Source organism: Haliotis cracherodii, unplaced genomic scaffold (genome assembly GCF_022045235.1).
Source record: "Haliotis cracherodii isolate W230 unplaced genomic scaffold, xgHalCrac1.p SCAF_11, whole genome shotgun sequence".
Classification (NCBI taxonomy): Eukaryota; Metazoa; Mollusca; class Gastropoda; order Lepetellida; family Haliotidae; genus Haliotis; species Haliotis cracherodii.
The window spans coordinates 105,947-119,656 of NW_027266266.1; the positions used below are offsets into that span (position 1 = coordinate 105,947).

The 13,710-nt window shown below is 41.8% G+C and overlaps 1 protein-coding gene across 2 annotated transcripts in view; it reads left to right on the forward strand.

Moving 5' to 3' along the window:
* Window positions 1-13,710, forward strand: part of LOC139456072 (sphingomyelin phosphodiesterase 4-like) — a 76,675-nt gene that overhangs the window by 31,736 nt on the left and 31,229 nt on the right. The window contains exons 7-10 of one of the 2 annotated variants that reach the window (XM_071237577.1): window positions 1,523-1,594; window positions 7,673-7,732; window positions 12,220-12,362; window positions 13,517-13,607. In XM_071237577.1, the coding sequence (XP_071093678.1) occupies window positions 1,523-1,594; window positions 7,673-7,732; window positions 12,220-12,362; window positions 13,517-13,607 (366 nt within the window). The remainder of the gene's footprint in view (window positions 1-1,522; window positions 1,595-7,672; window positions 7,733-12,219; window positions 12,363-13,516; window positions 13,608-13,710) is intronic. The other variant, XM_071237578.1, reaches the window with a different exon arrangement.

A 13,710-nucleotide genomic window follows, 5' to 3' on the forward strand; every position in this document is an offset into this window, starting at 1 on the left:
ACCACACCACATTCACAACACCACATTCACAACACCACTCTCTCAACACCACACTTACAACACCACATTCACAACAGCACACTCTCAAAAACACACTTACAACACCACATACACAACACCACATTCACAACACCACACTCACAACAGCACACTCTCAACACCACATTCACAACACCACATTCACATGACTTACATCATGTGACTGACATCACATGACTGAATTCACACTACTGACATCACATGACTGTATTAACACAACTGACGTTACCTGACAGAATTCACACTACTGACATCACATGACTGAATTCACTCTGCTGACATTACATGACAGAATTCACACTACTGACATCACGTGACTGAATTCACCTGACAGAATTCACACTGCTGACATCACATGACTGAATTCACACTGCTGACATCACATGACAGAATTCACACTACTGACATCACATGACTGAATTCACACTACTGACATCACATGACTGAATTCACTCTGCTGACATCACATGACAGAATTCACACTGCTGACATCACATGACAGAATTCACACTACTGACATCACATGACTGAATTCACACTACTGACATCACATGACTGAATTCACACTGCTGACATCACATGACTGAATTCACACTACTGACATCACATGACTGAATCCACACTACTGACATCACATGACTGAATTCACACTGCTGACATCACTTGACTGAATTCACACTATTGACGTTACATGACTGAATTCACACTTCTGACATCACATGACTCAATTCACACTACTGACATCACATGACTGAATTCACACTACTGACATCACATGACTGAATTCACACTGCTGACATCACATGACAGAATTCACACTACTGACATCACATGACTGAATTCACACTGCTGACATCACATGACAGAATTCACACTACTGACATCACATGACTGAATTGACACTATTGACATCACATGACTGAATTCACACTATTGACGTTACATAACTGATTTCACACTACTGACATCACATGACTCAATTCACATTGCTGACATCACATGACTGAATTCACACTACTGACATCACATGACTGAATTCACACTACTGACATCACATGACTGAATTCACTCTGCTGACATTACATGACAGAATTCACACTACTGACATCACGTGACTGAATTCACCTGACAGAATTCACACTGCTGACATCACATGACTGAATTCACACTGCTGACATCACATGACAGAATTCACACTACTGACATCACATGACTGAATTCACACTACTGACATCACATGACTGAATTGACACTACTGACATCACATGACTGAATTCACACTGCTGACATCACATGACAGAATTCACACTACTGACATCACATGACTGAATTCACACTATTGACATCACATGACTGAATTCACACTATTGACGTTACATAACTGATTTCACACTGCTGACATCACATGACAGAATTCAAACAGTCTTCATATGTGTATTAACATGACCTGTAACCCTAACCCTAACTGTTTTCCATGTTCCAGGTGTTGGCAGAGTTTTGGTTGAATCAGAATCCAGTGGACACCGAAAAAACATCCTTTCCTCATGCATCCTTTGTAAGTATGTCTTTGTGTCACCTTGGTTACTTTGGACTGTATCCTAGCAACTTCTACTTGAGTGTTAGCCAAGATCTTAGTATTGCCTGGAGTGGGCCGTATCCTAGCCACTCTTACTTGAGTGTTAGCCAAGATCTTAGTATTGCTTGGAGTGGGCCGTATCCTAGCAACTTCTACTTGAGTGTTAGCCAAGATCTTAGTATTGCCTGGAGTGGGCTGTATCCTAGCCACTCTTACTTGAGTGTTAGCCAAGATCTTAGTATTGCCTGGAGTGGGCCGTATCCTAGCAACTTCTACTTGAGTGTTAGCCAAGATCTTAGTATTGCCTGGAGTGGGCCGTATCCTGGCAACTTCTACTTGAGTGTTAGCCAAGATCTTAGTATTGCCTGGAGTGGGCCGTATCCTAGCCACTCTTACTTGAGTGTTAGCCAAGATCTTAGTATTGCCTGGAGTGGGCCGTATCCTAGCAACTTCTACTTGAGTGTTAGCCAAGATCTTAGTATTGCCTGGAGTGGGCCGTATCCTAGCCACTCTTACTTGAGTGTTAGCCAAGATCTTAGTATTGCCTGGAGTGGGGCGTATCCTAGCAACTTCTACTTGAGTATTAGCCAAGATCTTAGTATTGCCTGGAGTGGGCCGTATCCTAGCCACTCTTACTTGAGTGTTAGCCAAGATCTTAGTATTGCCTGGAGTGGGCCGTATCCTAGACACTCTTACTTGAGTGTTAGCCAAGATCTTAGTATTGCCTGGAGCGGGCCGTATCCTAGCAACTTCTACTTAAGTGTGTCTGCAATGAACTTAGTATTGCCATGGTTCCAGTGGACCGTATCCTAGCAACTTCTACTTGAGTGTGCCTGCAATGAACTTAGTATTGCCTGGAGTGGACCGTATCCTAGCAACTTCTACTTGAGTGTGTTTGCAATGAACTTAGTATTGCCTGAAGTGGACTGTATCCTAGCAACTTCTTCTTGAGTGTGTCTGCAATAAACTTAGTATTGCCTGGAGTGGACCTTATCCTAGCAACTTCTTCTTAGGTGTCTGCAATGAACAAAGTATTCCCATGGTTCCAATGCACCGTATCCTAACAACTTCTACTTGAGTGTGTCTGCAATGAACTTAGTATTGCCTGGAGTGGACCGTATCCTAGCAACTTCAACTTGAGTGTGTCTGCAATGAACTTAGTATTGCCTGGAGTGGACCGTATCCTAGCAACTTCTACATGAGTGTGTCTGCAATATACTTAGTATTGCCATGTCTGTCACCTCCTGATGTCTTGTCTGGAATGAGCTCCGTCAGTGTGTGATGTCTGCCACCTACTGATGTCTTGTCTGGAATGAGCTCTGTCAGTGTGTGATGTCTGTCACCCACTGATGTCTTGTCTGGAATGAACTCTGTCAGTGCGTGATGTCTGTCACCTACTGATGTCTTGTCTGAAATGAGCTCCGCCAGTGTGTGATATCTGTCACCTACTGATGTCTTGTCAGTGCATGATGTCTGTCACCTACTGATGTCTTGTCTGGAATGAGCTCTGTCAGTGTGTGATGTCTGTCACCAACTGATGTCTTGTCTGGAATGAGCTCTGTCAGTGTGTGATGTCTGTCACCAACTGATGTCTTGTCTGGAATGAGCTCTGTCAGTGTGTGATGTCTGTCACCAACTGATGTCTTGTCTGGAATGAGCTCTGTCAGTGCGTGATGTCTGTCACCCACTGATGTCTTGTCTGGAATGAGCTCTGTCAGTGTGTGATGTCTGTCACCAACTGATGTCTTGTCTGGAATGAGCTCTGTCAGTGCGTGATGTCTGTCACCAAATGATGTCTTGTCTGGAATGAGCTCTGTCAGTGTGTGATGTCTGTCACCCACTGATGTCTTGTCTGGAATGAGCTCTGTCAGAGGGTGATGTCTTGTCTGGAATGAGCTCTGTCAGTGTGTGATGTCTGTCACCTACTGATGTCTTGTCTGGAATGAGCTCTGTCAGAGGGTGATGTCTGTCACCTCCTGATGTCTTGTCTGGAATGAGCTCTGTCAGTGTGTGATGTCTGTCACCCAATGATGTCTTGTCTTGAATGAGTTCTGTCAGTGTGTGATGTCTGTCACCAACTGATGTCTTGTCTGGAATGAGCTCTGTCAGTGTGTGATGTCTGTCACCAACTGATGTCTTGTCTTGAATGAGCTCTGTCAGTGTGTGATGTCTTTCACCCACTGATGTCTTGTCTGGAATGAACTCCGTCAGTGCGTGATATCTGTCACCCACTAATGTCTTGTCTGGAATGAGCTCTGTCAGTGTGTGATGTCTGTCACCAACTGATGTCTTGTCTGGAATGAACTCCGTCAGTGCGTGATATCTGTCACCCACTAATGTCTTGTCTGGAATGAGCTCTGTCAGTGTGTGATGTCTGTCACCTACTGATGTCTTGTCTGAAATGAGCTCCGCCAGTGTATGATGTCTGTCACCTACTGATGTCTTGTCTGGAATGAGCTCTGTCAGTGCGTGATGTCTGTCACCTACTGATGTCTTGTCTGGAATGAGCTCTGTCAGAGGGTGATGTCTGTCACCCACTGATGTCTTGTCTGGAATGAGCTCTGTCAGTGTGTGATGTCTGTCACCCACTGATGTCTTGTCTGGAATGAGCTCTGTCAGTGTGTGATGTCTGTCACCAACTGATGTCTTGTCTGGAATGAGCTCTGTCAGTGTGTGATGTCTGTCACCAACTGATGTCTTGTCTTGAATGAGCTCTGTCAGTGTGTGATGTCTGTCACCAACTGATGTCTTGTCTGGAATGAGCTCTGTCAGTGTGTGATGTCTGTCACCAACTGATGTCTTGTCTTGAATGAGTTCTGTCAGTGTGTGATGTCTGTCACCCACTGATGTCTTGTCTGGAATGAGCTCTGTCAGTGTGTGATGTCTGTCACCTCCTGATGTCTTGTCTGGAATGAGCTCTGTCAGTGTGTGATGTGTGTCACCCACTGATGTCTTGTCTGGAATGAGCTCTGTCAGTGTGTGATGTCTGTCACCAACTGATGTCTTGTCTGGAATGAGCTCTGTTGGAGGGTGATGTCTGTCACCAACTGATGTCTTGTCTGGAATGAGCTCTGTCAGAGGGTGATGTCTGTCACCAAATGATGTCTTGTCTGGAATGAGCGCTGTCAGTGTGTGATGTCTGTCACCAACTGATGTCTTGTCTGGAATGAGCTCTGTTGGAGGGTGATGTCTGTCACCTCCTGATGTCTTGTCTGGAATGAGCTCTGTCAGTGTGTGATGTCTGTCACCAAATGATGTCTTGTCTGGAATGAGCTCTGTCAGTATGTGATGTCTGTCACCAACTGATGTCTTGTCTGGAATGAGCTCTGTTGGAGGGTGATGTCTGTCACCTCATGATGTCTTGTCTGGAATGAGCTCTGTCAGAGGGTGATGTCTGTCACCAAATGATGTTTTTTCTGGAATGAGCTCTGTCAGTGTGTGATGTCTGTCACCAACTGATGTCTTGTCTGGAATGAGCTCTGTCAGTATGTGATGTCTGTCACCAACTGATATCTTGTCTGGAATGAGCTCTGTCAGTGTGTGATGTCTGTCACCCACTGATGTCTTGTCTGGAATGAGCTCTGTCAGTGTGTGATGTCTGTCACCCACTGATGTCTTGTCTGGAATGAGCTCTGTCAGTGTGTGATGTCTGTCACCCACTGATGTCTTGCCTTGGAACTGATAATGATAGGATTAGAACCATGAGAAGATGTCAGAGGTCAGAAATGTGGGAAGTTGGAGGGCATATGTGAAGCTGCTGTCACACTTACCAAACCAGTTGTTGCAGGACACGCATATGTCTACTCATGTTGCAGGACACACATTTGTCTACTCAGTTGTTGCAGGACACACATTTGTCTACTCAGATGTTGCAGGACTCACATTTGTCTAGTCGGATGTTTCAGGACACACATTTGTCTACTGATGTTGCAGGACACACATTTGTCTACTCAGATGTTGCAGGACACACATTTGTCTTCTAAGATGTTGCAGGACACACATTTGTCTAGTCAGATGTTGCAGGACACACATTTGTCTTCTTAGATGTTGCAGGACACACATTTGTCTACTCAGTTGTTGCAGGACACACATTTGTCTACTCAGATGTTGCAGGTCACACATTTGTCTAGTCAGATGTTGCAGGGCACACATTTGTCTACTCATGTTGCAGGACACACATTTGTCTACTCAGATGTTGCAGGACACACATTTGTCTTCTCAGATGTTGCAGGAGACACATTTGTCTAGTCAGATGTTGCAGGACACACATTTGTCTACTCATGTTGCAGGACACACATTTGTCTACTCATGTTGCAGGACACACATTTGTCTTGTCAGATGTTGCAGGACACACATTTGTCTTGTCAGATGTTGCAGGAGACACATTTGTCTAGTCAGATGTTGCAGGACACACATTTGTCTACTCATGTTGCAGGACACACATTTGTCTACTCATGTTGCAGGACACACATTTGTCTTGTCAGATGTTGCAGGACACACATTTGTCTTGTCAGATGTTGCAGGACACACATTTGTCTTGTCAGATGTTGCAGGACACACATTTGTCTTCTCAGATGTTGCAGGACACACATTTGTCTACTCATGTTGCAGGACACACATTTGTCTTGTCAGATGTTGCAGGACACACATTTGTCTTGTCAGATGTTGCAGGACACACATTTGGCTTGTCAGATGTTGCAGGATCCAGATTTGTCTACACGGGTGTTTAAGTGCTGTATTATTGTATAGATAAATGTATTGTACTTGGATAATAACTACATAGTGCACACACCTGTCAGACCCTCATCAGGACACAGGGGAGATTTGCTCCCCCAAGGGGGAGACTTTTTTTAAATATTGAAGCTAAGAAGATAATTTATAACTTTTATATGAATTTTATTAAGAAAACAAAATATTTTAAAACAATAAATAATTATTCATTGTATGCGTACAGCTAGCTGAATTTTCTTTTGCATTCACCTCCTCCAAGAATGAACCCAGCCCAATCTACTGGGTCCCATATCAGACACTGAAACCGATTAATAAGCTTGACTAGTTGAAGCCGTGCAATCAGACCAATTGTCAGGGTTGCTCATGATGCAGTATTTAGCAAGACTTTGGTTACAGAATACGCCCCCCCAAATATCAATATTGTCACCCCTTATTTCATTATGATATATTGTTTGTTTTTTTCTGTCTGCGGTAGTCTGTTGAAAGTCAAACTACTTTGCTTGATAAATTTCCCAGAAATGTTTGCGCTATTCCTTGTGTGCCATATTTGGAAGTACTATTACTTTCACTACAATTTCTGAATGTAATGCCCCTTGTCGTTGTTGACCTTTCTGACCTTGACATGTATCAATCTTATTGGCTGACTCGTACTTTTGTATGCAAATTAGATTGTCGACCTGGGACACTAGCAAACTATCAGCCAAACAGTTTGTATAAAATAATCACAGGATACATTCTCACGAAAATTTGATACAGTTCTATGTTGATATTTCTGTGCACACAAATCTGATAAGAAATAAAGTCGTGTATAACTGGGCTGGATATATATATCTTTGTTATTGAATTATGGAGGAGTAATCATGCTTAGAACATGAAGAGAACAGTTCATTTCAGGAAATAATAAGTAGTCGGCTGGTTATTTATTTCAAGTTCATCCCTTCAGGCAACTGTTAGGACTATCCAAGTTTTCTTTACAGTTAAAATTGTTAAATCATTCACAATATGGATTTAGTAACCAGTTAATTACTCGTTGAAGGCCCATCGGGGTCAAGCAAGGGTCGCTTATCTGGCAGTGTCCCGGGCAGACTGGGAGGTAGCACATGTATGTATGCATACTGATTAAATTGGAAAACTCTGTAATTGCAAACTTCCTGTTCTTTGTTTTTTCTCACGGGACAATGGAGGTGAATATTTAAGTTAATGAATAATGCTGTTTTGTGGGAGAAATTTGCTCTCATTCGGATGAGGGAGAAATCATCCAATGCAGTAAGACTGACAGGTCTGCATAGCATCAGTTGTGTCTCCATGTGATCATCTCTGATTTAGCCCATGCGGTACTGCAGACACTCTCCAGCATATCAGCCAGACCCTTTTGCCTACTTGTTTGTGAGTATTGTGCATGTTTCTATGGCGATGGATGTACATTATTGCATATTACCATAGGAATGGATATTCATGACAGTAGTCTCCCATTATTGTTTGTCACCGTAGCAGTGGATTCGCATATATATGTTTCTATGGCAATGACTATACATTAGTGTACGTTTCCATGGTGATGGATCTGAATATTGTGTTTTTCTAATGATGGGTGTAATTAAGTGGTAGTGGTTGTGTATGCTGTATATATATGCTTGTCTCCATCCCTGCTTTACTACACCCTGCTACTTGACTGATTTCCTTGGCAACTTGATTTATAGGTCTTCACTCCTTTTAGATTATGTTTTTTTATTATTTCATTTCATTTTGTGTGGTTATAGTGAATAAGCTCCATTGTGGCAACTCACTGCCAGGATGTGCTTTGTAGATGTGACATGTTGGATAATGTACACAGCTGAAAGTACGAACCAGACACAGATGCACAGACATACAGTCAGACAGACACACAGACAGACATATGCAGACAGACATACGCAGACACAGATGCACATACATACAGTCAGACAGACACACGGACAGACATACGCAGACAGACATACGCAGACAGACACACAGACAGACATATGCAGATAGACACACAGATGCACAGACATACAGTCACATACAGACACACAGAAATACACACAGACAGACAGACACACACGGACACACAAATAGACACAGACAGACAGACACATAGACATAGACAGACAGACACGCACACACACACAGGCAAACACACAGGCACACAAACACTCTCTGTCAAACAGTCCAAATGCTACTGCTGCTGTTGCTGCTGCTGTTCAGCTTCCATGTGTATATATCTTCAACCTGCCGTGAGTCTTCTAACTTGTCTGATCATGGTTGTCATTCAGCTACAGTTGATGAGTTTGTGAGCACTTCTAATTTATTTGACATTTATTGACATGGTAGTAGAAAGTGGTAAGTGGTACTTGTGAGTGAACCCAGGCTTCATTCTGTTCAGTATTTATATACTTTAGCATGATAACATGGACCTGGAACCAGTGGTTAATGTGAACAGTTGTTTTAATACATGTATATGTGTTGTCTGTTTATCTTCTCAAATATTTATTCCTAATCCTCTGAAGCATGCTGTCTCATAGATGCACTTTTATTTAGTCCTCATTCATGCTGAAGAGAGATACGTCCTTTGAATACTCTACATCTATTACATCAAAGCCATAAGTCCTCATTTTTGCTAACATCACGCTGTGCTGAAAAAATCCCTAGATTATCAACAGACATCTACTTCCTTGTCAGTCGTCCCAACCAGTTGTTAGGTAAACCATACCTCGTGCAAAAGCCTTTAGGAATCCTCACTTCTTTCCTGTGTGCGACGGTCCTCTCCAAGACTCCTACACAAGGCTGCCACCTGATACACCACTGTCTCTGTGCAAGGGTCCTCGCCAAGACTCCTGCACAAGCTGCCACCTGATACACCACTGTCTGTGTGCAAGGGTCCTCTCCAAGACTCCTACACAAGGCTGCCACCTGATACACCACCGTCTCTGTGCAAGGGTCCTCTCCAAGACTCCTACACAAGGCTGCCACCTGATACACCACTGTCTGTGTGCAAGGGTCCTCTCCAAGACTCCTACACAAGGCTGCCACCTGATACACCACTGTCTCTGTGCAAAGGTCCTCTCCAAGACTCCTGCACAAGGCTGCCACCTGATACACCACCGTCTGTGTGCAAGGGTCCTCTCCAAGACTCCTACACAAGGCTGCCACCTGATACACCACTGTCTCTGTGCAAGGGTCCTCTCCAAGACTCCTACACAAGGCTGCCACCTGATACACCACTGTCTCTGTGCAAGGGTCCTCTCCAAGACTCCTACACAAGGCTGCCACCTGATACACCACTGTCTCTGTGCAAGGGTCCTCTCCAAGACTCCTACACAAGGCTGCCACCTGATACACCACTGTCTGTGTGCAAGGGTCCTCTCCAAGACTCCTACACAAGGCTGCCACCTGATACACCACTGTCTCTGTGCAAAGGTCCTCTCCAAGACTCCTGCACAAGGCTGCCACCTGATACACCACCGTCTGTGTGCAAGGGTCCTCTCCAAGACTCCTACACAAGGCTGCCACCTGATACACCACTGTCTCTGTGCAAGGGTCCTCTCCAAGACTCCTACACAAGGCTGCCACCTGATACACCACCGTCTGTGTGCAAGGGTCCTCTCCAAGACTCCTACACAAGGCTGCCACCTGATACACCACTGTCTCTGTGCAAGGGTCCTCTCCAAGACTCCTACACAAGGCTCCCACCTGATACACCACTGTCTATGTGCAAGGGTCCTCTCCAAGACTCCTACACAAGGCTGCCACCAAGGCAATACTCCATCCTTGCCCTCAGCAGAAGTGTGGACCCTCTTTCCAGACTTTCATGCCCTCTATCACGTCAGGAAGTAGTCCCTTCCACCTCCTCAATCTATCTGCATGGAGTGGATTTAGCGATTGGAAAAAATGTGAAGATGTGCAAAGGCTTTTGCACAAGCTATGGTTTGACAGTTTGGGATCTGTTGAATTTGTGGGGATTATTGCAGGAATTATGGCTTTGATGTAAACGATGTAGTATTCTTAGAATTACACACAATGATAACTTTTTTTTTTTAGAATGTTGTGATGCAAGATTGTTCTTTGCTTGTTGTGAGCAAGAGTATATGGTATTACTGCCAGGGTTTAATGAGATTATTCAACAGTTAACATTACAGTATTTAATCTATAGTATATACTGCCAGGGTTTAATGAGATTATTCAACACTTAACATTACAGTATTTAATCTATAGTATTACTGCCAGGGTTTAATGAGATTATTCAACAGTTCTGATGGCAGTATTTAATCTATGGTATTACTGCCAGGGTTTAATGAGATTATTCAACAGTTCTGATTGCAGTATTTAATCTATGGTATTACTGCCAGTGTTTAATGAGATTATTCAACAGTTCTGATTACAGTATTTAATCTATAGTATTACTGCCAAGGTTTAATGAGATTATTCAACAGTTCTGATTGCAGTATTTAATCTATAGTATTACTGCAAAGGTTTAATGAGATTTTTCAACAGTTATCATTGCATTATTTAATCTATAGTATTACTGCCAGGGTTAAATGAGATTATTCAACAGTTCTTATTACAGTATTTAATCTATAGTATTACTGCCAGTGTTTAATGAGATTATTCAACAGTTCTGATTGTAGTATTTAATCTATAGTATTATTGCCAGGGTTTAATGAGATTATTCAACAGTTCTGATTGCAGTATTTAATCTATAGTTTTACTGCCAGGGTTTAATGAGATTATTCAACAGTTCTGATTGCATTATTTAATCTATAGTATTACTGCCAGGGTTAAATGAGATTATTCAACAGTTCTTATTACAGTATTTAATCTATAGTATTACTGCCAGTGTTTAATGAGATTATTCAACAGTTCTGATTGTAGTATTTAATCTATAGTATTATTGCCAGGGTTTAATGAGATTATTCAACAGTTCTGATTGCAGTATTTAATCTATAGTTTTACTGCCAGGGTTTAATGAGATTATTCAACAGTTCTGATTGCATTATTTAATCTATAGTTTTACTGCCAGGGTTTAATGAGATAATTCAACAGTTCTGATTGCAGTATTTAATCTATAGTATTACTGCCAGGGTTTAATGAGATTATTCAACAGTTCTGATTGCAGTATTTAATCTATAGTTTTACTGCCAGGGTTTAATGAGATTATTCAACAGTTCTGATTGCAGTATTTAATCTATAGTTTTACTGCCAGTGTTTAATGAGATTATTCAACAGTTCTGATTGCAGTATTTAATCTATAGTATTACTGCCAGTGTTTAATGAGATTATTCAACAGTTCTGATTGCAGTATTTAATCTATAGTTTTACTGCCAGGGTTTAATGAGATTATTCAACAGTTCTGATTGCAGTATTTAATCTATAGTTTTACTGCCAGGGTTTAATGAGATTATTCAACAGTTCTGATTGCAGTATTTAATCTATAGTATTACTGCCAGGGTTTAATGAGATTATTCAACAGTTCTGATTGCAGTATTTAATCTATAGTTTTACTGCCAGGGTTTAATGAGATTATTCAACAGTTCTGATTGCAGTATTTAATCTATAGTATTGCTGCCAGTGTTTAATGAGATTATTCAACAGTTCTGATTGCAGTATTTAATCTATAGTATTACTGCCAGGGTTTAATGAGATTATTCAACAGTTCTGATTGCAGTATTTAATCTATAGTATTACTGCCAGGTCTCTGTGATGCAGGTGTCGGGTTTGGGGGAGGAAGGAACAGTATATGTGCTGGATGGATGAGTGATGACATCTCAGTTTGTGGCCTCATCTGGCTTCAGTTGATCCACGGGACAACAGTCAAGCAGGATCTGCTGTCAGTTTGTGTATTTTTCTCTCCCAACCAGGATAGCTATATGCCCAGTCTCAACCAGGTGAAGATGGTTCGCCTCCTCGTCAAGTACCTGCATTTCTTCACAAACAGCGCCCCCAATGTGATTACCTCCCCCTACCAAACAGCCATCCATCCCCCAATGGAGGAGTTTAAGAGGTAAGTAGGCGATCAGTACACAGCGATGGGAGTCAATTGTGGAATACCCAATCAAAATCCAACTCCTGGGTAAAATACCCAAATGACAAAAAAGTTTATCTATAGCTCTGTACAACCGATGTATGTCTACTTTACCACTAGGGCTGCAGCGAATAAACTATGAGGTGAATACGATACATATCACGAATATAGGCTCACGGATGTGAATATTTATTCACGAAGACCATGAAGACAGTAACAGTTGATGTATTATTTATTATATTCAGTGCAACAATAACAAAATAATGTTTTTGACATGGTTTGACCATGTTGACAGTGTTATTGATAATTATTATATCATACATTTATATACTGCACTTATCCAGGTACTAGTATCTGTTCAAATGCGACAATGACCAGTGACCACATTATTGTCAAATAAAATATAAATATCTTTGAACAAATCTATGCATGAATGTGATTAGTTCTTTTGGATGTTTTTAGTTAAAAAAAATGTTTTCTTAAATATTCAATTCTTGTGTCCACGAATAACAAATTCAATTCATGAAAGGATGCGGTTGGATTCATCGAACACTAAGGGTGTGTTGTATTACCGGTATATTGTGGTGAAAATCTTCAATACGTATTGTGATACGTTTGTCAATGTAGCCATATATTGGGGCAATTATAAATAAGTATATTTATGTGTTCCTAATCAATATGGAGATGGAAAATAGTATCTTTCTGATACAATTTGCCTCTGACAATCTTTTTAACAATGAGTGTGTACACATCGCGACTATCAAGCTCCTCACGGCAATAGCCCGTTCGCGGATCTCTCTACACCGAGAGTATCTGAAAATGAAACTGTAAGTTTGCAACAAATTGCAATACGTATCGCAGTACAGGTTAAAGTATGGCAATATATTGCAATACGTATCGCAGTACAGGTTAAAGTATGGCAATATATTGCAATACTTATCGCAGTACAGGTTAAAGTATGGCAATATATTGCAATACGTATCGCAATACAGGTTAAAGTATGGCAATATATTGCATTACAAAATCCAGGTCAATACACAGCCCTACCGAATACACGAGTGAATGGTAACAGCCCTATTTAGCACTGAGATGTACGCCCACTGCAGCACTGACCTGTTGTGTTGTATGTTTAGGACTGCTGTGCCTCAGATCCTACAGAAGAAGATGTACAACTTCCTGGGCTACGCCTTTGAAAGATGGCCACTGGACTCATCTTTCCGGATGGTGAGATAGTTGTTGTCACCATGTCACAGTCATGTTTGTTTGTTTGTTTGTTTGTTTGTTGTAGTGAAGTACTTTCATGGCCTTGTCTGTGATGTATTGGAGT